General features: G+C 45.1%; 2 protein-coding genes across 3 annotated transcripts in view; one reads left to right on the forward strand and one right to left on the reverse strand.

The window, feature by feature from the left end:
- Positions 1 to 1,468: 1,468 nt before the first annotated feature.
- LOC118514196 (breast cancer type 2 susceptibility protein homolog) overlaps positions 1,469 to 27,226 on the reverse strand; it is a 76,879-nt gene continuing 51,121 nt past the window's right edge. Inside the window, exons 2-5 of the mRNA XM_036060884.1 lie at positions 7,013 to 7,859; positions 3,838 to 6,952; positions 2,772 to 3,768; positions 1,469 to 2,702 (exon numbers count right to left, since the gene is read on the reverse strand). Of these exons, the coding sequence (XP_035916777.1) occupies positions 1,638 to 2,702; positions 2,772 to 3,768; positions 3,838 to 6,952; positions 7,013 to 7,652 (5,817 nt within the window). The 5' untranslated portion in view covers positions 7,653 to 7,859 and the 3' untranslated portion in view covers positions 1,469 to 1,637. The remainder of the gene's footprint in view (positions 2,703 to 2,771; positions 3,769 to 3,837; positions 6,953 to 7,012; positions 7,860 to 27,226) is intronic.
- LOC118514197 (protein scabrous) overlaps positions 21,922 to 27,226 on the forward strand; it is a 60,850-nt gene continuing 55,545 nt past the window's right edge. The window contains exons 1-2 of one of the 2 annotated variants that reach the window (XM_036060885.1): positions 21,922 to 22,159; positions 24,851 to 26,225. In XM_036060885.1, the coding sequence (XP_035916778.1) occupies positions 25,837 to 26,225 (389 nt within the window). In that variant the 5' untranslated portion in view covers positions 21,922 to 22,159; positions 24,851 to 25,836. The remainder of the gene's footprint in view (positions 22,160 to 24,850; positions 26,226 to 27,226) is intronic. The other variant, XM_036060886.1, reaches the window with a different exon arrangement.

Consider the following 27,226-nt stretch of genomic DNA (forward strand, 5'->3'; position numbering starts at 1 on the left):
ACACTACAATTGCCACCAAATTGCTAATTCTGTCCCATCCGGTGGCAACCGAACTTGCAGCAAATAGTGGGCGACAAAACATGGCTAGCATATGAAGCACACACACACTCACCAACTCACAACCGAATTCAACAGCTTGTTTATTAGAAAAGTTTTATTTGTTCCCGTACCACATCGCCCGGGTTTCGTGTGACTTTGTGCTCGGTTGTCAATATGTTGCCTCTTGCACGTTTGTTTCTTACGGGAGGTTCTTTTTGTCCACTCTCCCACACACTGAAGCACCTAAGGCAACCACCACCTCCCAGCCAGAAATATTGCGTCTAAAGCTCGGCCGGTCTAAGGGTCAGTTCAAACACGTGTGGCTCATCTCATGCTCTCCACACACCAATCGTGTTATTGATTGATTGCTGCCATCCAGGCGTCCACCACCACCACCACCGACAAGTCGTTCCAAAACCTCAACGAACGAAACCAACTTTGTTCCTGTGCTGTTCTGCGCGGCAAGTTCGGAGCGTCCCTCTTCTCCCGCACCATGCTTCATATCATCTCGTTCAAAAGCAGCTGAATGCGCACTGATCGATTACGAATCAGCAGCTGGTAAAGAGGGGAGCCGTGGGCGACCGAAACTGTCCTTCTTCGGACCAACCAATATTTGACCAACCGACCGACCGACCAACCAACGCAGGCGACATGTTTCGCAAAACCACGATGCCCTTTCTTCGATTCCCTTGCCCCGGCTTCCATCCGCCACGGAGCTATTCGCAGAAAGAAAAACTTTCCGCCTGTACAAATAGATAGCATTAAAAGAGCATCAGCGCGCGCGCGACTGGATGCGGGGCGCGGTACTGTGCTGAGCAACTCTGGCTCCGTGCAACATCTCGATAAGCGAGCCAGTCAGCGAAGCGACCGGCCTCGGGTTGTTGCGGTCTACTTAGCTTAGGGTTTTAACCGAACGCGGGAATGGGCGGCGAAACATGGCCCATCATCATGCGTTGGTTTTAAAGTCAAACAAAAGTTACATGCACACAGCATACACGCCGCTACACAGAGCAAATAGAGCTGAGGCACAGCTTTGATGGGTGTTCCATTCGCAGTCGTCGATTTAATTTTGGAACCTTTTACTGGCGTGTGTATTTGGTGTTATTTGTGGGGTCCAATGCAAAGCGTTCCAAACTTTTGGAAGATGTATAAATTTCTCCCGGTTATAAATTTTAACAACTAATCTTATCTTATTTAGTCCTGGCTCAAAAGGCGATGTTTTTGTTCCCCGATCCAGGAGGGATATTGTTTGGAAGACACTGTTGCATTGTATCCGGTGGGATTAAACTGTATCTGGTTACCCATACTGATGCGGCTTCATGGGATGCCTTGCACGAATCAATAGACAATTCAATGTAAGACGAATTCTTTCAATGTAATATGCTTCGAGCAAAGCTAATCCACTAATTATCGTACTAAAAACAAAATCATTACAGATCTCTCTCAATTCGAGATGCACTTCCTTCGAAAGGATGAATTATATTTTAACAACGACATGAACAACAAAAACTTCGCCGTAAATTCCCATTGCCGTCGGACGGACACACAACACAAACCACAAACCCGAACCAAAGAAGAACGGAAGTGAACTTACACGATCATCGCGCATTCTCGCCGTCATCCACCCGGGCCGGCGTTTTGAATCCTCGGCGAAGATTCACATTGCGGCCTATCACAATCGGCGACAGCTTCGGCGGGCTGCCGTAATTCGATGCGAGCGTTTCGATCTTTCGCTTCGTTGCACTGTTCCCTCCGAGCGGTGTCGTGTGCTGCTGCTGCTGCTGCTGCTGCAACCTGCTCACAGACCGCTGCCCGTACGGTGTTGTGCCGGCACTGCCGGTGCTCGTGTTCATCAGCAGCAGCTCACCGATACGCTCCTGGCAGCGCTGGAAAAACTGTTCCCCATCGATCGCATCCAGCTGAAGCTGAAAGCGATCCCTCTCGCTGCGAAGCTGATCCTCGCGCGGATTCTCCGTAAATGTGGTGTACTCGGTTGCGAACGACTGTGGGATGCCTGGCGTTTGCCGGCTAAACGTACGCCACTGAAGATTGGCTACGCAGAGGATCTTCCGCTCGCGGATCACATCGTCGACCGCGTACTCGGACAATCCGTGCCAAAAGTTAATGCACAACAAATCCATTGCCGTATCGGCGAGATAGATCGATTGGAACTTTTTTGTTTCGGCCGCCCCTACCAGCACGACCACACCGATCGTATCGAACTCACCGAACGCTGGGCGGAAGTTTATGCCATCGATCTGTCCGATAGGCGTTAGGGTACGGAAGAAGGGACTGTGTTGCGAGGAAGGAACGTCGTTTCCTTCCGTTTGAGAAACTTTCGTGTACGTACTGGATTTGTGAGCCGTTAGCTGCACATCGTTATTTTTCGAACCGTTCGCTGTAAGATGTCCGAACTCGAGTATGGTTTGCTCTTGGAGGATGCTGCGTACTTCGTCCGCTGGTCGCCAAATCGAGAGAAGAAACGATCGGTCCGGTCGCAAACGATCCATTAGTCGGACTTTTAGCAGAGCTGTGACCGTCGGTCGAAGGGAGTTCTTCGCGAGCTCAGCCTTCACTCGGCGAATGATTTCATTTTGCAGCTCCTCCTGTTGCCGCTGTTGGAACTGTTCTATCACAAGCTGCTGGGAGTGAGTAAGCACGATCTGTAAGAAGACAAAATGGCTTTATCCAGCTCTATTTATGGAACAATTATACGCCAAAAACACACTCACATCGAGAAATGAAAGATCGAGTCCATTCTCAAGACACTCCTGCAGTTCGGCCGTCGTAGTTTTCTCCGTCACGCGAACGTTTCGGTTCAACCTTACCGCCGCCCGTTCTCGCTCGATTTCCTCCTGCACACGGTTGTGCAGTCGGTGCAGATGTTCCAGCTGGCTCGCATCGTTTCTTCTGCTGTGCCTTTGCTGCATACGTTCGGACCGCAGCACCGAACCTTGCCCTTCATTGGAAGACTTTTCTACGAACATAAGCGGATACAGCCGAACGATCATCGCCCGTACCCGAGCGATCAATCCACCGCGTTCGTGGATGGTGTTACATTCGATCGGGAACGGTACGGGGCATCGATAGTAGCCCAATTTAACCGACCACCGGGTGCGTCTGGTGCCGTTTGTGCTGATTTTTAACCGCACATCCTGTGGCACTTCGAGCGGTGAGCAACCATCTTTGTGGTTTAATAGTTCCGCACCTTGAATCATAAGTTTGGTTCCGATCGTGATTTTACCAGCCGTTACAGCCGCTGCTAGTGGATGATCAATCTCCGCGCGTACACTGTACCATCCATCGGAGAGTTCTAGTTCTGTTCCGGCCGGTCCGGCGCTTTGGAACACGTTCGCCACGAACAGTACCATCCGACGGCTTGGAACATCATCTTTTTCGAGCATTTTCCTTAGAGCTGGTCGACGTGCGCCATCTATTTCTACATGGTATCGATACTGTAACTGGTGGAAGACGTTTTCTGGTGATAAAGCACCCTGGAAGTAGGTGCAAAAATTACGCTCCAGTGCGCTCAGCTTGGTAACGACCCAGCGCCAACTATTCTCGATCCAGCCTTCCGGTACGAGCCGAGGATCGATACCCGGGGAGGCTAGAAGCGCACGTTTGAACTCTTCTAATCCTACGGTAGAGTCGACTGCCATCAGCAAACAACCTTCTTTTCCATCCGTTCCTAAAGCGATTCCGGAGGTATTTGTATTGCTGAACTCTTCCCTATAATATAAAAAGGGAAAGAAATTAGTTAATGAAAGGCTTCAAGGTGTTCAGGTGAATGCTACTCACCCATAATAATCTGCCACGTTAAACCGAAACTCCATAACGTTCTCCTGAGTCACATTCATCGCAGGAGTTAACACTTGGGCCACGCGTGGAGCGTTACCTTCTACGAACGCCTTCAAGCCAACACGATTCTTCTGTAGTTTTTTACTACAAAATTCAAACAACCGCTGTCGGCACTCGCTTTCCGGCTTCTTTTCAATATATTGCTGCTGTTCTTGTAACGCTTCCATCCGTTGCCTTACTACCTCTTCTGATGGGAGCTTCACCACAGTAGAAGCAACCTTCCCATTCGATTCATCCGATGCAGGCAGGTTCGGTAAGATCTCCGAAAAACTATCGTCCCAATCCGATCCGACCAGTTTGGCTGGCGGTTTGCTTGTTGCGTGAGTGTTTGCTGCACATTGCTCAAATTTGGTAAGCAACTTATTCGGTTTCTTCCCTACCGTTTGCTGGACGCAGAACATTTCCTGGAAATCGTTATCGTCCAGCTGAGCGAAAAATTCATCGACATCGTGTGCCGATGTAGATTCCACCGTTTGTTTCCCGGAAGTGTGTGAGTGTTCGAGCTTCTTCGAGGCTATTGCTGGTGTGCTTGTTTGAAATAGCGCTAGCGGATGAAGCGGATCCGTGCGTGCTTTCTTCGTTGGAGTTAAGGTCGGTTCATCTGCCGTGAGTGATAGTTTACGCTTCCGATGGCTTTCATCTTGTTCGGGTTTCCGCTCTCCCTCCTTCGTGGTGTCCTCATCCAATTCTTTCCAAAGCTGTTGCGCCCTTTCGAGAGCATCCGACGAAACCGCAATGGCTGCTCCACTTGCACGATTAAACGCAGGAAAAGAAGCGACGCCGGTCGATTTTGAAGCGCTTTCAGGAACTGGTAGGGTAGAATTATTCCTCGAAGTTCCTTCGGAGATTCCATTGGAGATCGGCTCACTTTCTTCTTCGTCAAACTTTTTCTTGGCATTTTCCAACGCCTGCAGCGAGACGGCTATTTTACTCCCACCTGCTGTATTGAAGCCACCGGCAGCCGGAGCAGCACTGTTGGTAACGTTTTCTTTATCGACCGACGCGTCTGCCTCAACTTCAATGAATGCTTTTTGTGCTTTTTCGAGAGCTTTCTCGGACACAGCAATCGAGGTACCACGCGCTGTACTAAAGCCTCCAAATCGACCAACGGTTTCATCCTCTGCTTCGGAGAACAGTTTTTCGGCCTTTGCTAGGGCGTTTCTAGATACGGCTATCTTGCCACCACCAGCCGTGTTAAACCCTCCGCTAAAGGATGGCGCATTCAGCGGAAGGTTTTCTTTGTCTACGCTCGAATCAACTTCGTCAAATAGCTTTTGTGCACTTGCTAGAGCGGCTTTGGAGACCTTTATCGGGCCTCCACTAACACTGAATGCTACTCCGAAACAAGGTCGTTTGTTGACTTCATCCTCTTCCTTCGAATTGCCCGATTTGCTAATCATATTGCCACCAGCCGCAATCGCATCCTCTTTGCCCTTCATTCCTTCATTGGCAACAATTGTTTCTATCTCGTCTAATGTCTTTCGTGCATTTTCGAGAGCTTTTTTCGACACGGCAATCATATTGCCTCTAGCTGTACTAAAACCTCCACCAAATGCAGGTGGTTCGGTCGACCCACTCGTTGCGCTCTTTTGCTGCTGCTCCAAGCTTTTAGCTTCCTCTTCGGCAAATATCGTTCGAGCACTTTCTAATGCCTTTTTCGAGACGGAAATCTTGCTTCCCCTTGCTGTACTGAACCCACCGTCGAATGGGACTTCATTTTCGATAATGTTTTCTTCCTCTATCTTTGATTGTTCCTCGTCAAACGTTTTCTTTCCCATGTCAGGAGCCTTTTTCGAGACGATTATAGATTTATCACCTCCAAATCCGGTCCGATTGGCATCGTTGATGGTTGGTAGATTTGCATCAGCAGCTTGTACTGTTTCTGTTTCCTTTTGAAGCTTTGCTTCCTCTTCGGCGAACATTTTCTGAGCATTTTTGAGTGCCTTTACCGATATGGCAATCATACCACCACCAGCTGTACTAAATCCTCCACTGAAGGGTTCGTTTGTAATGGATGATGTGTGGGCCACAGGAACTTTAAACTCTTTGATTTTTACAGGATCTGTCTCTGTAGGTTCTAATGGTCGTGGTACAAGCGGATCATAAGAAGGGTTCACAGGAGGTACTGAGAGATTCGCTTCCTCTTCTGCAAACATGCGTTGCGCTTTCATTAATACTTCATCGGATTCGTTTATCGAAGTACCATTACGCGTGTGATTGAAGCTCGATACAGTAGATTGAGCAGGAATTGGTGCATCGACACACCCGATAACATTCTTATTGATATCTCTGTTACGACTTTTGTCCTCCTGTTTTTCCACCGTGTGATGTGCCAACATGAACAGGTCGTCATCGTCTTCTAGCAGCTCTTCCATGAGCATTGGTTTATCGATAGTTGTGATGTTTTCTTCATCGGACGCAGGAAAGCTTTGCTCACCAAATTCGCTTAAAATGGCAAAATTTATACGAACGGTCTTCGGAGAACATGCTCTTTCCGATGGCAATGAAATAGGTGAGGCAAACCCTAAGAACGGAGGCTCTCGATCGATGGAAGCAGATTTGGGAGTTATGTTTCGGTTCTCTCGTTCCCCCCTATCGCCTTCTTCCTGGCTTGTTACCGCTTGCGAGAAGAAAGCCGAAAGCTGTGTGAGATTAGCTTGTATAAGGACACTTTCATTCAGAGCCATTCCATCCATCGAAACGTCACTATCGCTGTGGTCGTTTGCGTTTCGAGCCATAGATATATCGGACTCATCATCACTCAGCGGTGGACCAATCCTGGACGAATCATCCGTGTCGTAGCTTAACCGACGTGCCAGTAATTGCTCCTTCCTTTTGTTAAACTTACACCGTCCGTATTGTCGACACGCCGGTTCTCGCTTTACGGGCTTCGGTGGACTTGCGATTAAATCCCGCAGCTGGATTAATCTTCTTCGCAAGCTTTCCGATTTGATGATGGAAAAATCTACTTCCATCGAGCACTGTTCGCTTTCATCCAGCGTAAAATCGTCCAATATTCTCTCCACAATGGTGCGGTCACGGGAAGCAGCTAAATCTAAGAGAATGAATCACAAGATTAACAATTGCAAACTTAAATGAAATGCATATAAAATACCTTTTGATACATTTACTGTTGGTAGTGGAAGTATAACCAGCTTCACTGGTGTTGTATTGTCTCTTAAACCGGGTGGTTTAGGATCCGGGTTTGATTGCTGCTTAATAGTAGTAGAACCCGTCAGGAGATCGGCTGCCGCGAATATATCGATCATTTGTGTATCGATCTCCATCTGGGTGAAGCTATAATTGTGAGGTTTCGCGGTTGCAGAAGTTGAAGCTCGAGGGGACATACAATCAGGAACATCGCCACTACCGCCAACACCAGTTCGTCTTGCCAGTTCACCCACTGTTAGGAACTCATCGTTCGAACACGCAATGAATTCTCTGGATGGCACTGGATTCGGCATCTGAACGGAACTAGCTTTCTCCAGCAGTATTGCGGATGCCAGCGGATTTGCACTAACCGTTTCCAGTTCTTCCACATTTTCATTGTAATAAAATGTCGAAAGCTTTCGCTTGGCATCACTTTCTGCAACAGCAATCTCCATACCGGACACGTCTGCAGACTGTTCGAACGAAGCTCCATCGGTGAAGCTTTCAGCACCGGACGTTTCCTTGGAACGTTTAAACAATGAACCTAATTTTCGTCGGAATTTCTTTCGCTTCACCGCCACAGGACTGGCAGGCACTTCGTCCATCGTTCTATTTGCGCCACACTGCCTGTGGTGTTGTTGGAACTGTGTGTTGTTTTGGTTTTTTGTTGTATTGGCACTAGCCGCCAAAACACTTGACGTTTCGTTTCGCAGCCGCAATTGACAGTCGAGCAGTGGTGCTCGAATGTTTACCACACTGCTCGAATGCTGAATGAGAAGGCAAATTCAAATGGAGCGTTCACTGGTATAAAGCTGGTATAAAGTGAATGGGATAAAAAATTAAAACACAAAGAATTGTTAGAATAAAAAATCCTGTACAAGCGAGGCAACAGAAAAATGTGGAGGTCGTTTGCGTTAACTATCCATATTTTATAGGAATAAAATAGATGTAAAAATATACTTTTTTTTTTAGTAAATCTTTACTCTGGAAAAAAATATAACAAGAATAAGTGCATATGCCTTGAACAAAATTTTCAGTACATCGAGTAAAATTTAAGAAAAAAAATCCGACAAAAAAGATAAATTGATATTTTCAAGTATACATCCGTTATTTGCGATGTGCTGCATGAAAAGAGCGTAGAATAAGAACTAAATCATTTAAGAAATAGCTACAAATTGCCAAAAGCATATGAAAAACAGAAAACTAAAGAAAATCATTTTATTTTCAATTACTTCCATCCAACTCTTCACGAAACAAGTTTCAGGTGGTCATGGTACATTCCGAAAACCTTTTAATAATAATCCCATTTAATGACGCGAATAAACATATATTCTACATTCACCTTCGAAACGAATAACAAAAGTAGTTTTGCAAAAAAACACGTGCCTTTAAAAATAAAAACACCCCACCGGCAGATGTTACCAACCAGCCGAACGAGTCGTGCGTCTGCAAGGAGGAGCAAAGAAAGCGAGAGACACACGATCCGTGGGCAAAATTGCATAATAAGATGCATTTTGATTTTCTGCCTCATCGAACAGAAGCCACACACACGGCCGGGCACAGTTAAGCCGCGCTACTCCTGCTGCTGCTGCTGCTGCAGCCAGACAGAGCCCGCATATATCAACCGATCGGAATAATTAAGCGAAGACGCACAGCTTAGCACCTGGTGGCACATGCATATTAAGTTCATTAGTGAACGCATCATCGTCCAACGCAAAGATAAATAAAAAAAAAAACTGGTAGCTAGTGCCACACATACGAGAAGCGAGAAAAAAATGGACCGAAAACTGCCAGCTGCAAGATGACGGTGGTTGATGGTCGGAGATTTGCCAAAAACAGAAATATACATACACGAAACCAGATCAAAATAACAACAATCAACCGGAGGCAATGTGGCGAATGGAACAGCAGCAACAACCGAAAAGACATGCGGAGGATACATACACACACACACACCATTTGGAAGACATAAAATACGGCACGGTGGAGGATCATGTTTTTACTGTCGAGACTGTAAAACACCTGTCCCAGCGTCGTAAGTGGTTCACCGAAAATCTCTCAATACTGACGTGATAAGCATCATCATAAGCTGCTCGCGTATTCGAATCCGTGCACATCTGCTCGGATGAGGAAGAATTTACAATCGACGGGATGCTTCCCTTTTTTTGTGTGGACTTTGGCATTTTTCTTATAAATAAATAAAGCAATAAATTTGATAAAGTAAAAAGGTTAAAGAGTTAACTGCAACCATCGAAACACGTTACAGGACTTTAAAGTAGCAGCAAAATTGCATTCCAAATCCGTTTAGACAAATAAAGCGGCCACAACGCTCGCATTCGACGGCACAATAATTATCACCACGTGCACACGATTCGTTTGTGGTTTCCACACGGGTGGAACTCTTTACACTAGTAGCATTTAGAGTTTTTTGCCCCGCAAAACGTAAAAACCTCCACAAAGCTAAACAAAAAACAGCACCTAACCACCAACCAGCGGTTTGGTGGGGTTGAAATGTAATGAAATAGTACAAATCTCTCACAAAACGTTTGAGTAGCGGAACCCGGGCCGACGGGATGAATTATGCAAAACCCTAAAATCAAAGCCCGATTGATACAAAATGTATAAACCACGTGGTGACAAAGCGGGGAACTGCAACATTCGATTTATGCTGGCGCAGCATACAGCGCACACCCTGCACCCAGGGCACGCTCGCATGAAGAATTCATGGAGGCATGAAAAATCGGAACTGCACAGCCAGTGAACCGTTTGATTCGTTTGCGAATTATGGGTCTGGGTGCGTGATTCTCTGTAAAGCTTTTAGTTCGGTCGAACAAGGGGCGCATAAAAAAAAAAACAGGAAACAGTACGTCAACAATATGGTTCCATAATTTACTCACAATTTCTACCGTTTTTTCCGGGACTAATCCGAGGTCCTAGGGTTGTGGATGGGACCCATTACACATATGCAACTCTACTTGGTTGCAAAACATACGGCTTTACCGCTTAATCCTGCAACCCGGGTGGCAGTAGGAGGGTGTCCTCACACCCGCATCCCCATATAGGCAGCAAAACAATCTGCACAAAATGAGGATACCGGGCGGTAATAGGATCACACAGCCATCCTTTCCCTCCCAGTCAAGCAGGCAGCAATCTTCAAGTGCTTTCACTTAAGAAAAGGCTTATGAAGAAAGCGAAACCAGCCCCCACATTCGGAGTGTTTCTACCTTACCGAAAAAAAGCTGTTATCGCTTCTTAAACCGTCCGCTTTTCCGGTCCGGGAAAATCCCTTCGTAATTGAAAAGGATAAAGTGCAATAATGAAAGTTTGAGGCACATACACACAAACAATGCGAGCAAGGTGTGCCAGTGTACGTGAGCTCGTATCGAGCCGGTGGTTACTTTCCGGTCCCAGTTTTGTTATGGGCCAAGCACATATTTTTTCACTTGATTTTCGGCACATATATTTTCTTGTGTTTCTTCCTTCTTCTTGCTTTTCTTTTTCTTCATCTTCAACCGTCCGCAGTTCGAAAACCATCCAATTATCAGATTATTGTGCCAGTGTTTTTCCTTTACCCTTTTTTCATCTCTCACGCGTCTGGGCAATCTCTCACACGGAAAACTCCGATCCTTGCTGTAGAGAACAAGATGGAAGGGAAAACACACGAACACTAACCAGATGTCACAAGATTGGCCCCGGTGTAGTACTGCGGCAACGGTCCTTTTTTGATTGTATTTTCATATTCCATCTTTTGGGGGGTTTGATTACCAACGGCCCGGTTGGTTGGTGGATTCGTTCTCTAATATTTGTGTTTCAATTTGTTGTTCTTTGAATTATGATCCTTTTTTTCTGAAGGAAAAGTGTCCTATTCTCAGAAAATTTGATTAGTGTTTATGTCTTTTCTTCATTTCTGAATCCCTTAAAATGATGCTTGATTGCCATTAAAGTAGTTAAATATATTAAGAATATTGTTGCTTAACTATTTAGATAATTTTTAAGACACAATATAGATGATTACAGATAAATATATCATATAAAGAGAGCCTTTATCAAAAATAAAAAAAATCCGCCTGAAGGTATGCAATTCGCTTAACAAAGTCATGCTTCTTTATACTAATTTCCCTTTTTAAAGCATAATAATTTAATTAAGCAAAGCTTCAATGTAATATAATTTTAACGAGCACTTTCTGTAGGAAAAATGCAACCAAATTGTTCCGTCAACAAAACAGTGATCAGTTCCGGAACGAAATAACTTCCTTCCTTTTCCGTCCTCCTGTACCTTTGAGCCACCGCCCCAAAAGCGTGCCAAAACAACGGCATAACTCGTTAACAGCAGTTATTTCATTGTATAAATTGCACCAACGATCACCGGCACACCAAAATTAAGCTATCGACAAGCCGTAGTTCCCTGTGTGTGCGTGTGTGTGTGCCAAATTTTCCATTGCAGAGCCTCGGACCGTTTCCGGAATGTTTACGAACAAGCTTCCAAACTTCTCGCGAATCGAATACCACCATAACGAGAGAAGCGTTGGGCGGGAAAGTAAAGGGACTGTCGCTTCCTCCACTTCCAAAGCCCAGCGCCTACCGTGTAGTAACGAATGAAGTGAAGAGCCACTAATAGAGCCATCCCGAACCCGGGCGGCAAGAAGACCCGCGCAGAACTCACCCCGTCCCAGAAGGTGAGGTCAGTTGTGCAAGCGGCCAATTATATAAATATAAAAGAAGTTCGCAAAAATGTAATAAGGCAGCAGCCGTGCCCGTTTGTGCGGGGACAATGGGGAAAAATAAACACATTCCAGCCAGCAGATGAAGCTTCGAGTTATGGTAGAAACTTAAGATGAAATACAACACAACAGTGCAAAGGAACAACAACAACGAGAAGCGAAAAAAAAAACGCCCAGGAACAGAACATTTTAAAAATACCGTACTTGGCTTCCTTATGCTTGCGAAAGAATGGTAAGGTTTCGTGAAAGAACCGTCCACTCTCACTCTGCGCTGCTTGCTTGCGGGCAGTGGAAAAGATGGATGAAAAACTTTGCACCAGTGCGGCACAGAAGCAAAGAAAAGTGAAGCAGGAAAAGAAAACCGGCAGCGATACATGAGACACACACACGCAAGGGCCCGTCCACCGGAGAAGAAGCAAGCGGATTTAATTTGTTGCAATAAAGTTTAAATTAAATTAACTCATTTTGTGGATCATTTGTGTCCTTAAGCAGCACGAACAGGGAGTGCTACCGGGGAGGCTCCCCCCCATCCCACAAAAAAATGAAAGAAAAGGACTGAGCTTCTCACACCGGGCAACCGGGCAATCCTTGTACATGTGCTCGCTTCGTACGAACTCCACCGTTAAAACGCTTGACACGCTGATTAGAGGATTATGGGGCGTGAATTAAGTAAAACGCTTAGGCTTACACTCGGCGTTTGACACTAGAGGCAACGAAGGGCAGACGCGACGGTTGTACGACACCGAAACGACTCCTAACGACTTCTGGAACGACAATGAACACACTAACTGCGAGAGGCGCGCACCGGCGCTGGGAAAGACGCTGCTGGTGCGACTAAAAAAAAAGGGAATGAATGAACGCCGTCGGTGGTAAGAAGCTTCTTCTGCAGCAAATTGTCATTCTATAGACAATTAGGCGGGAAAGTTTGCCAAAAAGTTGCCGGCTGGTGTCAGATTAGGTTTGATTTGGCCGCATTCACGGACGGGGATTGGCAGTGGTTTACTGGTTTGATTGCTGTAGTTGTGTTTCTTGTTTGAAGCAAGTTAATTGTAATGGAAAAAATATGAGTTATTCATTTTCTATAAGAACTTTTATGATAGAAGTTCAAAAATTCTTTGTGTTCTTCCTTATGGGTGCATAACAAACGGCGCTTTAGGAAATTCTAAAATTGCATACATTTAGGCGTCATTTTTTATCTTATGCTCTTAAACGGTCTTTTGAAAAAAATTATAGAAATTCGAGCAACATATTTTGTTAAACAGTGCTCCTTATCTTACTCATGATCAAAACAGATTTCTTCCACCTAAAGACCTCTCACAGGTCCCAAACTGGCTCAAAATTGGGTTCGTTTCCAACAGAAAATATGCCCTAAGAGGTGGGATTATTTCCGAACAAAATTATCATTTTATTACATTGATCATGCTTTTAAACCGTCTCCTGTGCTGCATCACGTACTATCAAACTACCGTAAGAGCTAAGAGCTGCAATAAAAAAAAGAAAACTCTTTTATGCGCCCCCTTGTTTTAGTATTCTCCCCCTTCAGCCGGACCCGGACGACAGGCGCTGACTCATTGTCTCATGACTCATAATTATTACAAATCGTACAAGCACTCTCCCCGTAACAACTGGACAAGCTGACGCAACGAACCGCACATCCTTAACGCTAGACCGCAGTCGTGCTTTTATGGCAAATAAAATTCCGTACCTTGGGCAAAGTTTGTCCTTTTGCTTTGGTTGATGGAAAGATGTGGCTATTTTGAAGCGGTTCATTCATTTCTTCGGTTCGAGCGACGCTACAAAGTTGGAAAAATTATAAAGGATCTTTTTGTTTTCGGGAGGACGCTGATGAACGCCTTTTTTGCCACAGATGTGCGGGACAAATTTATTGCTGAAACGACAACCGCCACGGCTGAATATGATAATCAAATACGAGATCCAGCAAGGATAATCAATATGCTGCACGTGCTTGAAACTTGCGTGATAGTTTGAGCAGTCTTTCACAAAATTTATAAAAGCACATTATTTATAGTTAAACTTTACTGATACAATTATCACAAAACTCGATCAAACCACTTAAAAAAAAGAATTATAATAAATAAACTCACCTCCCATCTGACCATGGCATAGCGATAACGAATGCAAGGATATGTTATCCATATACCAAGCAGCATAATCATTATTGCTAGCGCTACCAGCTGCTGTCCGTACAAACTTGTTTTGGGCCCATCCAATCTCATTAACGATCCTCTCCAATTCCTTTTCGTTCCTTTCTTTTCCCACCGGCAGCCACCCTGAAAGTGTTCAGTTCGGAGACTGCAAACCAAGCATACGATCGCGACTCGGATCACACGCGATCGATCGTGATGACCATCTCTAATGAAAAAAGCGATGGTCCATAAATTGTATCCTCATTTTTCCTGCACCGCGAAAATGACTTCAACTGATCAGTGGACGATGTTTTTGTTTCGCCATACTCCCAACTCTCGGACCAAGGAAAGTGTAGACCTGCGCGCGTCGAGGTAAGGGTTATGCCATTTGTCGTTAAATTTTAAGACGAATTTGGGGCACTACAAAATTGAATCAGGGGCTGGCCCGGACTCTCGCTTTTTGGAAAAAGGATTTCGTTTGGTCCCGGACAGAAAAAGGTTTGCCCGTCTGCCCCCGTTGGACTTTGGGTTTGCTGGCTGGCATCAGCCGCTTCCTTGCAGTCATAAATTCTGATGGCTGCCGGTGTGGCTGCGGCTCATATATCGTAATGAAGAGTTTTCATTCTTCCGAGGATCCGAGAAGCGAATCGAGTGGAACCATCCCCCCACTCTGAGTAGGAAAAGGGAGGAGGGAGGGTGGGGGAGGGGTTTGGGATTTGCAATAAAATTCATCATTACCTGCATTTTCGCACACACGAAAGGTGCTTGCCTCGGCTTTCGCTGCTTAAAACGGACGGACTCTTGGAGTTTAATCGACGGCCCTTTTTCACGCGCGGAAGAATTCTGCACCCAGACTAAAAGTGAAAATGAAACTTTAATTTATCTTCAAGTCAACCATTTTGCAGTACTTCGACGTGCCCTTCCATTTATCCGATACCTTTAAACATTGATTTAGGTTAGTAACCCGGTAAAGCTCTCGACCACTCATTTAAACTTATTGCGCCAGGATTCGCCTTTCGCTTGACGCTTAATTTCATTTTCTTCAATTCCCACGTAAACGGCCACGTATCGAACATTTGTCTCCCGCAAGCTGCAAACGTTCGCATGGAAGTGCAAATTATTCGCCTAAGTGCAGCTGTAGATTACTGGTGCGCAGTTGGGGTGAGGATATCAGGTTGGGGTGAGCCATCTTCTTTTTGCTCGTCCTGTGATACAGTTTCAGTTTGGCAGCAGGAGTACTTTTTCCGGTACTTTCTAGCATGGCTTCACCTAAATTTACCAACTATCTCACACCACTACCACCTTCCCCGAACTACCATCACCGAGATTCGGATTTAGTGCGGTGATGGGGCAAATGCATTCAATCCGTATCATCGTACTCAACGTTCGAAGAAATTGGAAGGATACGAGAAAAACTTTAACCGGTGCCATTTTGTTACCCTCGCCCCCCAAAATGTGTTGGAGTGTGTGCTTCTTTTTTGTCTTTTGTGCGAGGGGTAAATTTGATTTTTCCATTTCGGGTGAGCTCCTGTAAAACTATACACAATCGTACAAGGAGTAGGATTTTGATTGATTTTCTGCTCTCGCAACATCCACCGCGTGGTAAGCTGCGGGCCGATGTGTGCTGCCGGTTTAACAATACGCAGAAGAGAGCGATTCAATGCGGAGAGGTTGTGTTATTGCATTTCGCAAGTTTCGCTGCTCGGGTAGAAGAAATTCAATCGCAATTCGGAGTGTGCTAAAGAAATTCACTTAGCATGAAACTGTGAAGAAGGTTTTCGTGTACCTAGCTTCATCGTATTATAGTTGCGTGCTCTATAAGGACAAAAATGTTGCATTCGATCATTAAGATCCTTAAAAGTTTTTCGACAAATAATTCTTGGAATATGTAGCAAGAGTAAAGTTACAATAAAAAGAATTGTTGATTAATTGTAGTAAGTCCCAGTAAGAATGGAAAGTTTTCCAACACTGTTAGCTGGCTCCTAGGTCATGAGTGTCATCAAAATAAGTTTTCCCATGTCTTAAGCTCCTTCTAGCCCTAAGCGATCATCTGATCATCCTTGTTGACCACATTGAATTGGTCTCGGATTAAATTTTACCCACTTAGATCCATTTATTGCTAGTCAAAGCAGTTGGGAGTCTCTTCTATCAACGCCGAAGTCTCCGTTGAAGATATATTCTTCACGATCACTGTCAGTCGCTCATTCTGGGTCTTGTCAACTTCCATGGGTAATTTAATAGGACTTCGCCGATCTTTTCCAGAATATTCTTCAACCGATGGACCCTGGAGATGAAGCTCAACGTGCAGTGCTTCATAAAGCTGCCAAGACCACAGTGTTTCCTTATCAGTTCCTGGCACATTTTACGGTCTTATAAAACTGTCAAGCACTCACATTCTCTGAAAGGATAAATATGTTATAAAATTATAATTGTACTGTGCTGTGTCCAGTGGTCAGGATGTCTTTATTTCTAACTTTTTCACTCAGGCATGTTGGTACAATAACAACAGGTCCTCAACTAAAGTCTATCGGGTTTTTGGATGAGTCCCTCGGCTAGTTGAATGCATTGCACAGAAACATATCTCTAGGGCGTGATGCGTTGTTTTTTAGCGACAATTAGTTAATGTAAAATGAAATTTCACAAGACCCATTCACCTTGGCGATAAAAAGAAATAAAAGGAAGTCGAATTTTCCCAAAATATCCTTACTCACACACCTCCGTCGCCCAAGCGAAGAAAGTATTCGTTTATGAATTTCTTCACCTTTCTTCGGTGCTGTTCTATTTCGCTGGCAGCATCCGTAAAAAAAAGACGACGCCGGTAAACGTTCCAGGCAATTATCGCTTATCGTGCTTCGGTGCGCACCTCGCGCCTGACATGTATCAATCAAACCTGTCGAACCGCATCCGCTGGCCGGGTTTGCTGTAAAACAGGGCGATATTTTTGGGCATGCCAGCATAAGAATAAAGGAAGCTGGGTTGGCGAAAGTTGTCCGTGTGTGTGTGTGTGTGTGGGGGGGAGAGCAACGAGCCAACACAGTTCCCGGGCCCATGATTGATGGTTTGCTGCTTATGATCCTTTTCACTCGCGTATCGCGTGGCACAAAACGTCAGGTACAAAAGTCGCCCAGGGACGAGCAACGGTTGTGGATGGTAACAGAAATGTCAAAACCTGTTATCGAAAATTTAGGTTCGCTCTTAAACGCTTAAGACACAGGACTTGATGAAAGTCCCAGCCGAAGCGAGAGCGGGACAACATCCTACTTTCTGGCTTCCTTTTATTCTTCGCTTGGTACTAGCAGCATAATGAACATCTTATGGATTGCTGGTAACGCTCGCACTGGTAAGAAATTTCTGAATTGAATTTCGAAAAAATAATTAAGTCATTTCAATTATCCCCCTATTGATGCTTTAGTGTGCCACCCTAACTTGAATTTCCATGGAAGACACAAAAATCCCAAAACGACATCAAGTAGCGTTTAAAAACACTTTACAGCCTCCCTAACTCCAACGACACCAGTGCTAGTCGATTGGCCACGACCACTGATGCTTGTGATCCAATATGCTGCAACATTAATATCGCATCATAATACGGCCAGCACCATTCTCCCAAAGATATCTGACGGCTCACGCGAGAGCGCACATGAAAAATCAATAATGACCACACCACCGTTGTTGTGAAATAAGGTCCGCCACTTCAACCGAAAATGGACTTAAAACATTTGGGCATCAACAAAAAGCCCACCTCATATGCTTCAAACCAATACCAATGTAGCGATATTGCAGAAGCCACCAGCACCAGATAAGGCAAAAATGGGCAAAAGACAAGCGAAAAAAACAAAACAGACACAACAGCACATGCGACACCGGCGGCGGCTCGTCCAAAGGAGCATCGAAAAATGAGGGACCCGCTTTTATGGGCTTCTGCTTCTTCTGCTGGGCCCGCGCAAAGCCCGCGCGAGCCGAATAATAACGGACAAAGCAGTCCCGCCGAAGAAACGAGAGCACAAAACAAAACAACTGTGGCCCGCACGATACTGACCACGATCCACCGCCAGGAAAGGTCCAATATCCTCGAAACGGTGACAGATGTTCGGCGGAAGACACTGCTTCACAGAGTGTGTTTTTTCTTTCCGTCTTGTGTTTTTTTTTTTCTTCTCGCAATTCCTTTACGATTTGTTCGTTATTTTTTACTTCTTAATTTTAATGGTTATGATGGGTTCGATCGAGTATCTGCAACATGTGGCCGTGGAGAAACTAGGAAGGTGAAGGCGCGCCGTTTGGCTTAGTTTAGCGAAGCGCAAACGAACCTTCGCACAAGATGCTGCAGGAGGCGACGAGCCGTAAAATGCTGACAAGTAGCGTAAACGGTGGTACCTTATGGTCCCCATCTTCCTTACGGATACCTAGATACTCTCTCAGGGCGGGAAGAGGATTGCAATAAATTTGATCGTAAGTAGGAGAAGCCGTGTTTCGGTTGCAGCAGTATGATAAATTAAACTTTAAATTTATGTCTTAAATAGGAAAAAATAGCTGACTATTTTCGTGAAAAAAATAAATCTAACAAAATACAGTAAAATAATCAATAATTGCATACTTTTAGGCGTCGCTTAACCGCAGGTAAATTTCTGTTTACATTTCACTTTACCGACGCCAACAAAAACTCACTCAATCTACACAAAATGTGCAGCCATGCTCAGGAAAGGTGCAAACGAAGCAATAAGAATGCTTCGACCGGCCAGGCCAGGTAATTTTGGAACCCTTTCCGAGCCCGGTCGTCGGCAACGCTCAAAGCACTCGGTCGCGTGGCTCTCTGCTGTTCATGGTAAAGATATTTTCCACCGTTCTGCAGCCAAAAAGGGATCCGATTTCTTCGTTCGTCACCTCAACACCATCTGCCCCGAAGCGTATTGCGTGGCTGCTTGGAGCTCTCGTGGAGCTGAGTGTTTGAAAAAAAGAGAATGATTAAAATTATTCACCGAATTACACCGGCGATTCTTCCGTGGCCAACTGTGCAAAGAGCTGTATCTTTTAGTCGTTTCCATCCGGCAACGAGCCCGCGTTGCATTGAAAGTGGATCGCATTGTCCAAACCATTCAAAAGCCGTTGTTCCCGAACCCCTGCTTTTCTTCGTTCGTTTGAAGCTTAGAATTCGCTGTTGTAAATTGGACGCACCGCGACCTGTTCTTGTGCAAAAATGTGTAGCCTTAAGGAGGGCCGCCATATGTTTTGCGTGGGGTAGACAACACACACACACAAAAAACGGAAATGGGCTGACGCATCCGGTTGGCGAACAAGGTATTTGTTTCAGGGCAAGAAAAGGCTTAGACGTATGAGAAACTGGCTCGAACATACATCGATCGCTAACGCTGTGGGCCGGAAACCCGGAAAACGGAAACAAGAACCCCGAAATGCATTTATCATCGCGATGGTTTCAAATGCCTTATCCGGTGATCCGGCAATTTGTACGCTATAAAAGTGTCCATGGTGCAGCTCATTAAAATCGCACCTTCAGCAGGCTCTCCTCTCGTGAATGTCCCAAGAGCCCCAACTACCGCTTTACTCTTCTTCAACCTTTACACAATTTATCCCCAAGAAGCTGACAGTACACACAGAGAAAAAAAAAACATCACACGAAAGGCCACACAGCGCACCGCGAGACTGTTGTGTTGTTGCAGAGGGCTAAAGAAGGATTCCTGCATGAGTGCCCTTGAACAAACTAATTCATTTCGTTTCGCTGATACGTCTGGAGCCTTTCATTTCCGTTTTACTTCTCTCTCTCTCTCTCTTCCTCTTTCTCTTTCTCTTTATCGTGTGGCAGACACCCTGCAGGCACCGGTTATCACATGTTGCAGCCATACTTTCCATATCCCCCCAACGAGGGTCGTCTCCCCAGAGAAGCCACAAGGACAACAACACCGGCGTCCGGAGATGGACTTGAAACAACAAGTACGTCCTTTTTTTGTATTTCTTCCCCCCCGTGCTATTGCTGTGTCCTTTGGTCCCATTTCTTGCTGTCACGACTTCGCATATCCTTTCGTGTGCTGTTCGCGTTTGCACCCCTGTTCAATTTTCGCTTGATAAGGGTTTCCGACAACGCTGCTCCAGACAGCGCTCCGCCATGGCCCGAAGGCACCCGTGGGTTGATTTTTTAACGTACTACACCTGCCTTTTTAATCCATGGTGGTAGTATGTGTGCGTGTGTGTCTATAAAAGACTTATGCTTCACGTCGCTCTTCATGGCACGTTTCCCGGCATCGCGATGCATCACAGCCCACCCGGCGCGCACTGGTGCAGTGTCACGCTGAAGTGAACTCTTCAGTCGGCGAACGTGCTGTAAATTAATCGAAAGGAAAGCCAAAGCTCCCCCCCCCCCTACTCCAAGTCGAATGGAAAGTAAAATGTTCCCGCCTAACCGCCCAAAGCAGCGACAACAAAAGCGACTACCGCCCGGTTCCGTGTTCTAATTGTACGCATGAAAACACACACCCGCCTCCCTCTGGTGTGTCTATCCTGTCCCGCATTCTCAACACTCCCGACACTGTTTGGGACGGGTAGCAGGACTCGGACCACAAAAGGAGCTGCTTTCCGAGAAATGTAGCCAGTCACACCGCCCGGGGAAAACTTCCAACGAAACATCCATCATAAAAAGGCAAAGCCGTTCGGGTTTTGTGTTGGCTGAACGACTGAATGAGGCTTGGCATGGGCCAGAAGGATTCATCACACCAGGTTCCTACTACCGCAACTACTACTGCTCGCCGGCTGATGGTTTCTCCATCCAGCAACCGTAAATACCGTGCCGTGGCTTAACTTTGTTTTCCGTGCGCTAAAAATCGTACATGCGTAATTTCCGTCTTCCTGTTAAAGTGCGCCGAGGTGTTAACACTTTTGGCTAGAGTTCATCGTGATAATGGTTGGTGGCGCGCATCAAGGGAATTACCGTTTCGCAAATGGTGCAGTCACACGGAAAGGGTTAAAAATCCGGTGCAGTTGCAGCTGGGAAAATGCAACCGACATCGGGGACGTCTCGAGGGGTGACTTTGTTACCTCAATTTTTTTGTTTTGGTGGGGATTTTTAGGGATAAAAGCTAGAGGTATTAAAAATGAAAAGCTATTAATGGTTTGAAACATATTTTAATAAAACATCGTAAACTAGTAAAAGCAAGATGAAAGTATTTTGTATGTTTTCATCAAGAAGAGCTATACAAGAACATAAACAAAAACGGCACACTTTCCTCTCCAGCGCATAAACCATTTGCTGCCACGTGCTTTTGGAAAAACATCGCAAACATCGCCAAGGGAAGGGATGGAGCGTTCATTCGTTCGCTCACACGTTGCTCTCCCGGAGGATTCTCTTTCATGTGCGGTTCATTCGCTCTCTTGTTTACTACGCTACGAGAGCATCCTTTACAGGGTTTGCTGCATAAATTGGTTAACATGTTATCCTTAAATATGGTTTGAAATACATTTTAACAGTTTGAACTATTTTTAGATAATTATTTTTAATAAAATAAATAAATTACGCATATGATTAGACTTGTGGACTGGACATAAATGTGGATAAAAATACATTCACTGTTAATTTCACACAAATTATTCTGAACTTACCTTGATCTTATGCCTAATAAACAAAAATTACGATAAAACTGAAGAAAAAAACAGGTTTCAAAAAAAATTGTATTCTCTCTTTCCGTAAATTAGAAAGGAAAAATCAAGTTTATCTATTGCTCTAAATCATTTTCAGGATAGATATTTGTAGAGTAGAAGAAAAGTAAAGTATTCAACAATTTTAATTTTTACTGCAAATAAACAAACCCTGCGAAGGCACATGAATGAATGAGAACATTCGTCGTTCGAATGAAGTCCGTACCGATTGCTCCCTGTGCGTATTTCGCTCTCAGTTCTCTCGGGCGCCAACGCACAACACCTGTGCAGCTCTCTCTCCGGGAACCGACCGACCGACTGTTCAACGTGTTAGGTCAGGTTCGTTTTAAGAAACAACTGATCGCCCGTCAAGTGAACCAAACAGAACGCATCTCTCGAATCGAGCGGACGTCGTAAGCGAAGGCACTGTTGTGAATCGTCCTGCAGCGGCAATCGCAGGATCATACGCCAATCATAAACGTAATCGCGGAAAATCACCCTAACCAGGATTAAAGCTAGAGTGTTATTTGGTGTGAAGTGCAGAACAATTGATAGCAAGATTTTAAAGAACGGATTTATAATACACTGTGCTTAAATTAAAAGGTGAGTGAATTGAACAACGGCATTCAAAAGTGGCATTCAGTTGTTATTTTTCCCCTCGGTGTGTCCTTTTGTCGCGTTTGTTTGTGCTCTTAAAAGTGTCGCGTGAAAGTTCCGCTGCGATAAGCGACGATGACTGCAGTTGCTGTGCCGCATTCAATTATTTTCTCCTTTTAACCCGAGTGTCCTTAATTCGTCGAAAAAGAAACTACAGAAAAGTGCACAATAAATAACAAAACTATGAGAAAATAAAAACACGCTAGACACAAGCATAGAAAGGAGTAGAAAAATGAAAGGACGAACATTATGTTTCCGACCGTACAGTGTATGAAAAACAAGTTCAACGACCGAAACACGGATGAAGAAGTGGTACCGTACCGTACACTCCCCCGTTCCGGTTCGGGAGTGGAATTAAATATTTATCAATCAAGTTTCTGGTGTTTTCTAAGTGAAGATGGTACACAGCGCACAAATCGCCACCGCCAACAAACTGGACAGGACAGGGCCGCTCCAAAAGCGCAAAGGATAAAGTTAAATCGGATCGGGCCGGGAGTCGGAAGAAGAAGACCCGGGGCAAGGCAGTTTTAGTTCACACAGAAGCCTTTTTCTCCACGGACTGCCGCTTATACGAAGAAGAGTGAACGAACTTTTTCTACTAAAACAAAAACATAAGCGTGTCAGGCGTTTTCCGTTGGTGTTGTGGGAGAACAAAAATGTGCAAAAGAAAACACGAGTAAAAGATAAACAAAACAGTTTAATGGACGTGGAGTGGACCGATGCCGGTTGGGAAATTCATGCGGGACTCGTGAGATAATCTGTTTCTGTTTGAGGCTTGCAATGTTTGGGTGAAAATATAAGCAATTCAGTATGATTCAGGATACATTATTTAACAACTCTTAATTTTAGTATCATCGTTTATCGTTCCCTTTATGATCGAAAAAAAAGCTCTCGATCATCACAATAATAGGTCACAAACGGGCGTTACTGTAATTTAAAAAATAAACACACTCCTCCATTTTCCCTCACAATCAGCACACAATCAGTTTTCCATATTTTTTCACCCCAAAAATGTTGCTTTCCACAACCAAATCAAAGTATAACTCAATGTTATTCTTTCCCGTACCTCACACCACCCTCGTTAGCTTTATCAGCGTGGAAAACCACACCACCGATCATCATTGGAATAACAATTTTCGCAACGCTACGATACACAGTATTGCCGGCTGACCAGCCCCGAACAAAAAATGCCCAAAACAACAATCGGCACCGTTTTTGACAATTCAAACGGAAAAGTGTTGACACCGGTCAGAAAGAGAAACTGATAAAAAACGCACTCACACACACACGCACACCGCAGCAGCAGCAACAAATGTGTGGCCGTCGCGTGGATACCGGGAAAAATAAACTGACAAATTTTCTCCGGTTGCTAATTGAAAATTTATCATCCAACCAAGTGTGTGGCTGGCTGGCTGGCAAGCCCCGTGCCACGTCGATTTTTTCCTCGAGTGTCCGTGTGTGTGTGTTTTGTTTTGTTTTTCTTTTCTGTCAAATTTAAATGTATCCCCACCCCAACTACTAGCGGTCGGTTGTGTTCCACGGAAAGCGCACAATCATTATTCGACCGTACGTTTCTGTGACTTTAGAATTGGCGCAAATGGTGTGGCCATTTTCATTGGAACGAACACCGAAGGAAACAAAAAACTTAAAAGCTCAAACAATAGCCAAAAACTCGATGCTCTATTGTGGTGGTGGTAAAAATGTGTATGTTTTAGTGCTAAAAAGATACATTTATCTTGCACACACACAAAAAATACGTACATTGGTTCCCGGGAAAAATGGGAGTGAAACATGTGGTCGGAAAATGGGAAGAAAAAAAAGAGGCTCCATTCGTTCGCGCGCGTGCCCTGCACGCTTTATATCTCATGTGTATGCGTGTGTGTATGTGATGCGTTAAGCATTGTCTGGCGTGTGGTTTTTCCGAGGAAAACCAAATAAAACCTTCACGTTTCTACTTATTCCTTCTCTTTCCCTCCCTCTCTGCCTTTCCCTTCTCTTGATCCTTCAAAAACTTTAACCTGACTGTCTGTGTTATTATTTTAATTTCATTGCAATCTCCTCCTTATTATTCCCACTTTTCCATCCATCCAGCATGCTAGAATGGTGGAGAGCTGTGTGTGTGTTTTTTGTTGCTGTATTTTCCCTTCACAAGAAGGCTAATTTCCCACCGCTTAACATACGGCACGTAATTTTCCTGAGTGACTATCGGTGAAAGGAGAGTTTTGTACCCGGCAAGGCTTTCGCCTCAGTGAGTCGACGACAGACGTACGAAATAAAAACAAGCCGAAAGTATATCTCATATCACCCCCACGTAACCGGTGGTGTTGATTTTACGTGCGCACGTATCGGTTGTCGTTTTCGCATCATAAATGAGCCAACGCCGTACAGGTCGCCATCGTCGGCCGGGGTTGAACCTATATGAGCTGCAAACGAGGCAAGCATTACCATTCATCGGTACAGATCGTTTACCTTAAGGCGGTGAAGAGTTTCTGGAAAACTGACTGTGAATCATTTACCTATACGTAGCACGAAATCAGCTTGGCAGCTTTGTTCTATTTTGCTCACTCTATTCACAATTTACTTACAATCACCAACCAACCCTTTTTTTTTGTTTTCTTTTTCATCCCTCTTGATTAGGACCGGGCCGGGTGAAAATAGTGATCGACTTACTGTAAGGAAATCATAGTAACCTGAGCGACTGTGCCGCGGAACTGTCAAAACAAAGCAGTAGAAGCAGTAGTGAAATTGCAATGAACGAGTGTGTGTGAGGAAAACAAAACAATCAAAAACAACCAGTAAACTACCCTACATGCTATAATTCAACCCACACCGAAAGCGATGCAAAGGCATTCGATCGAAGGATAAAAGCTTTATCGCCGGGGTACGGTTTTGCTGTGTGAGAGAGTTTTCGCTAGTGCAGTGTAATCTATGCTCGTTTGAGCTTCCGTGTCTCTGTTTGTGTGTGTGTGTGTGTGCTCTAGTGTAAGTTTGTGAGTGTTTACCCTATATTGCACCGTGTATGTGCGCAGCACCGTTTGCTATGTACGTGTGCCGTTCGGTGCCGGTTTTTCGTTGCAATTTTCGTATCCTTGCTGGTTCACCTTCACCGATCACCGTACGGTGAATCGAGTCCGTGTCCTGCGTCTGTGTGTGTGTTTGTGTGTGTCGCTCTCGGTGTGAAACCCTTCCCCATAGGTGTGCTGGAAGCTTAACAGGTTGCATTCGCTGCCACTTGCAGCAAAGGGCTGCATTTTACCGCGCACAGGCAATCAAATAAAAAGGGACGAAAGCAAAGTAATATCGCTTCGCAACACGAGAGCGCATCATCAGCCAGCCTTTGGGTCGTTTTTTCGTGCATCCTTCAAGGATCAAAGCAAACATAGATCTTCCCTACGAAACGTGAAAGTGTGGTACGTGCAAGTGCAGGTGTGTGCGTTTTCGATGTTTAAACCGTGTGTGGGGCGTAGTGCGGTGTGGGTTTTGTGATAGTGTTTTCCGTTTCCATTATCGTCGCAACACCTTTGCCTGAAGTAAATAAAACAGGGAGGTGTAGAACGGGCTAGAGGAGCAAAAAAAAAGAAGAGCAAAAATATCCTTAACCTCTCACATTTCACGTGGCACCGATGGTTCCGAAAGCGCCCAAGATGGTGTATTCATTCGTGCCGGCCGTAGTGATTATCCTTGGATTAGTATCGTTTTCCCATTCAATCGCCCTCAATGGCGACGTGCCGGGCAACATTAATAAAGCGGCCGTGAGCGTGAACTCGCCCCAGCCAGCGCTGGAAGGCGTGTTGACGGCGGTCCTGCCGGACGAACCGAACGCCGACAGCGAACGGTTCGATGCACTTACGCTCGAGGATCAGGTGCGGCTGCTGTCGAAGCAGCTGAATGCACTGACGTACCAGCGGCGCGAGGACTACAAGATGCTCGAGAACAGTCTGAAAAAGTACGTGCGCAAGAACGCGGCTGAAATCACGGACGGCCAGATACGGGAGGAGTTGGATCAGTTAAGGTAAGGCTAGAGGAGGGGAAGTGTCGGGAAACAGGGGAGAAGTTGAAATGAGTGGATTTGCGGTCAGAACACATGCCAGACACAGAACACACACACAAATAAACACTGCTAGTGCATTTCCTGCACGCTATGCCGAACACTGCAGACAGGATATGCACTGCACTCCCGACACGAGGGCGTACAGGAACACAGGAAAACTTTAATTAGTAATCGCTTCCGTTTCTCGAAGATGCCGTAGCCCCCGAAGGCGCGCTCCCACCGAGTGTGCGGTGTGAAAGTTTTCTTCTTCTCCCCCCACCCCACAAAACCGCTGCCAAAGTTTCGAAGCAGTGTGGTTTGAAGCGAGCAAAAAAGGAAGATAATTCCAACCCAGCCTGAGACTGGATTCAGGAAAACGGAAACGGCACTGAGCCACGCCGCCAAGGGAAAGTGTTTTGATGGGCCATAAAATGGATTGGAATGTATGGAGAGTGCGGGCATACGGGGTCGTGTCGGGCAGAAAGCTGCCACGAGCAGGAACAGTTTTGGGACGATAGTTTTGTTAATAACTGTAAGATTTTATGTGAGTTTTTGGAATTGCTAACTTTGCTGGTTTCGAACGTTATGGTGGCGCAAATTTTACGCTGATAAATCAATCTCACTAGGGAATGGGGACCGGCAATAGGAGCAGGGAATGGGGTGACAAGTGTTAAGTACACGATTAAAACTGTCCACTGTTTGGGAGCTAGCGGGCATTATTCTAAAGCGCATCGCAAATGTCATTACCAGTGGGATATAAGAGGGATTATGTGTGTACTATGAAGATAAACGAGAAATTGACGGTGAAAATTAGGTCGGATATGGGAAATGGTCTAGGAACAAATAATTTGAATCTTCTAGCAGGGGAAATATTTTAATTGAATTTATTGTCTGTCAAATAATGCTACCAAATCAATACATATTATTACTATTTTCTTGATATACAAAGCAATAAGAGTTGAAACATGCTTTCTTAAAGCTAA

Source organism: Anopheles stephensi, chromosome 3 (genome assembly GCF_013141755.1).
Source record: "Anopheles stephensi strain Indian chromosome 3, UCI_ANSTEP_V1.0, whole genome shotgun sequence".
Classification (NCBI taxonomy): domain Eukaryota; kingdom Metazoa; phylum Arthropoda; class Insecta; order Diptera; family Culicidae; genus Anopheles; species Anopheles stephensi.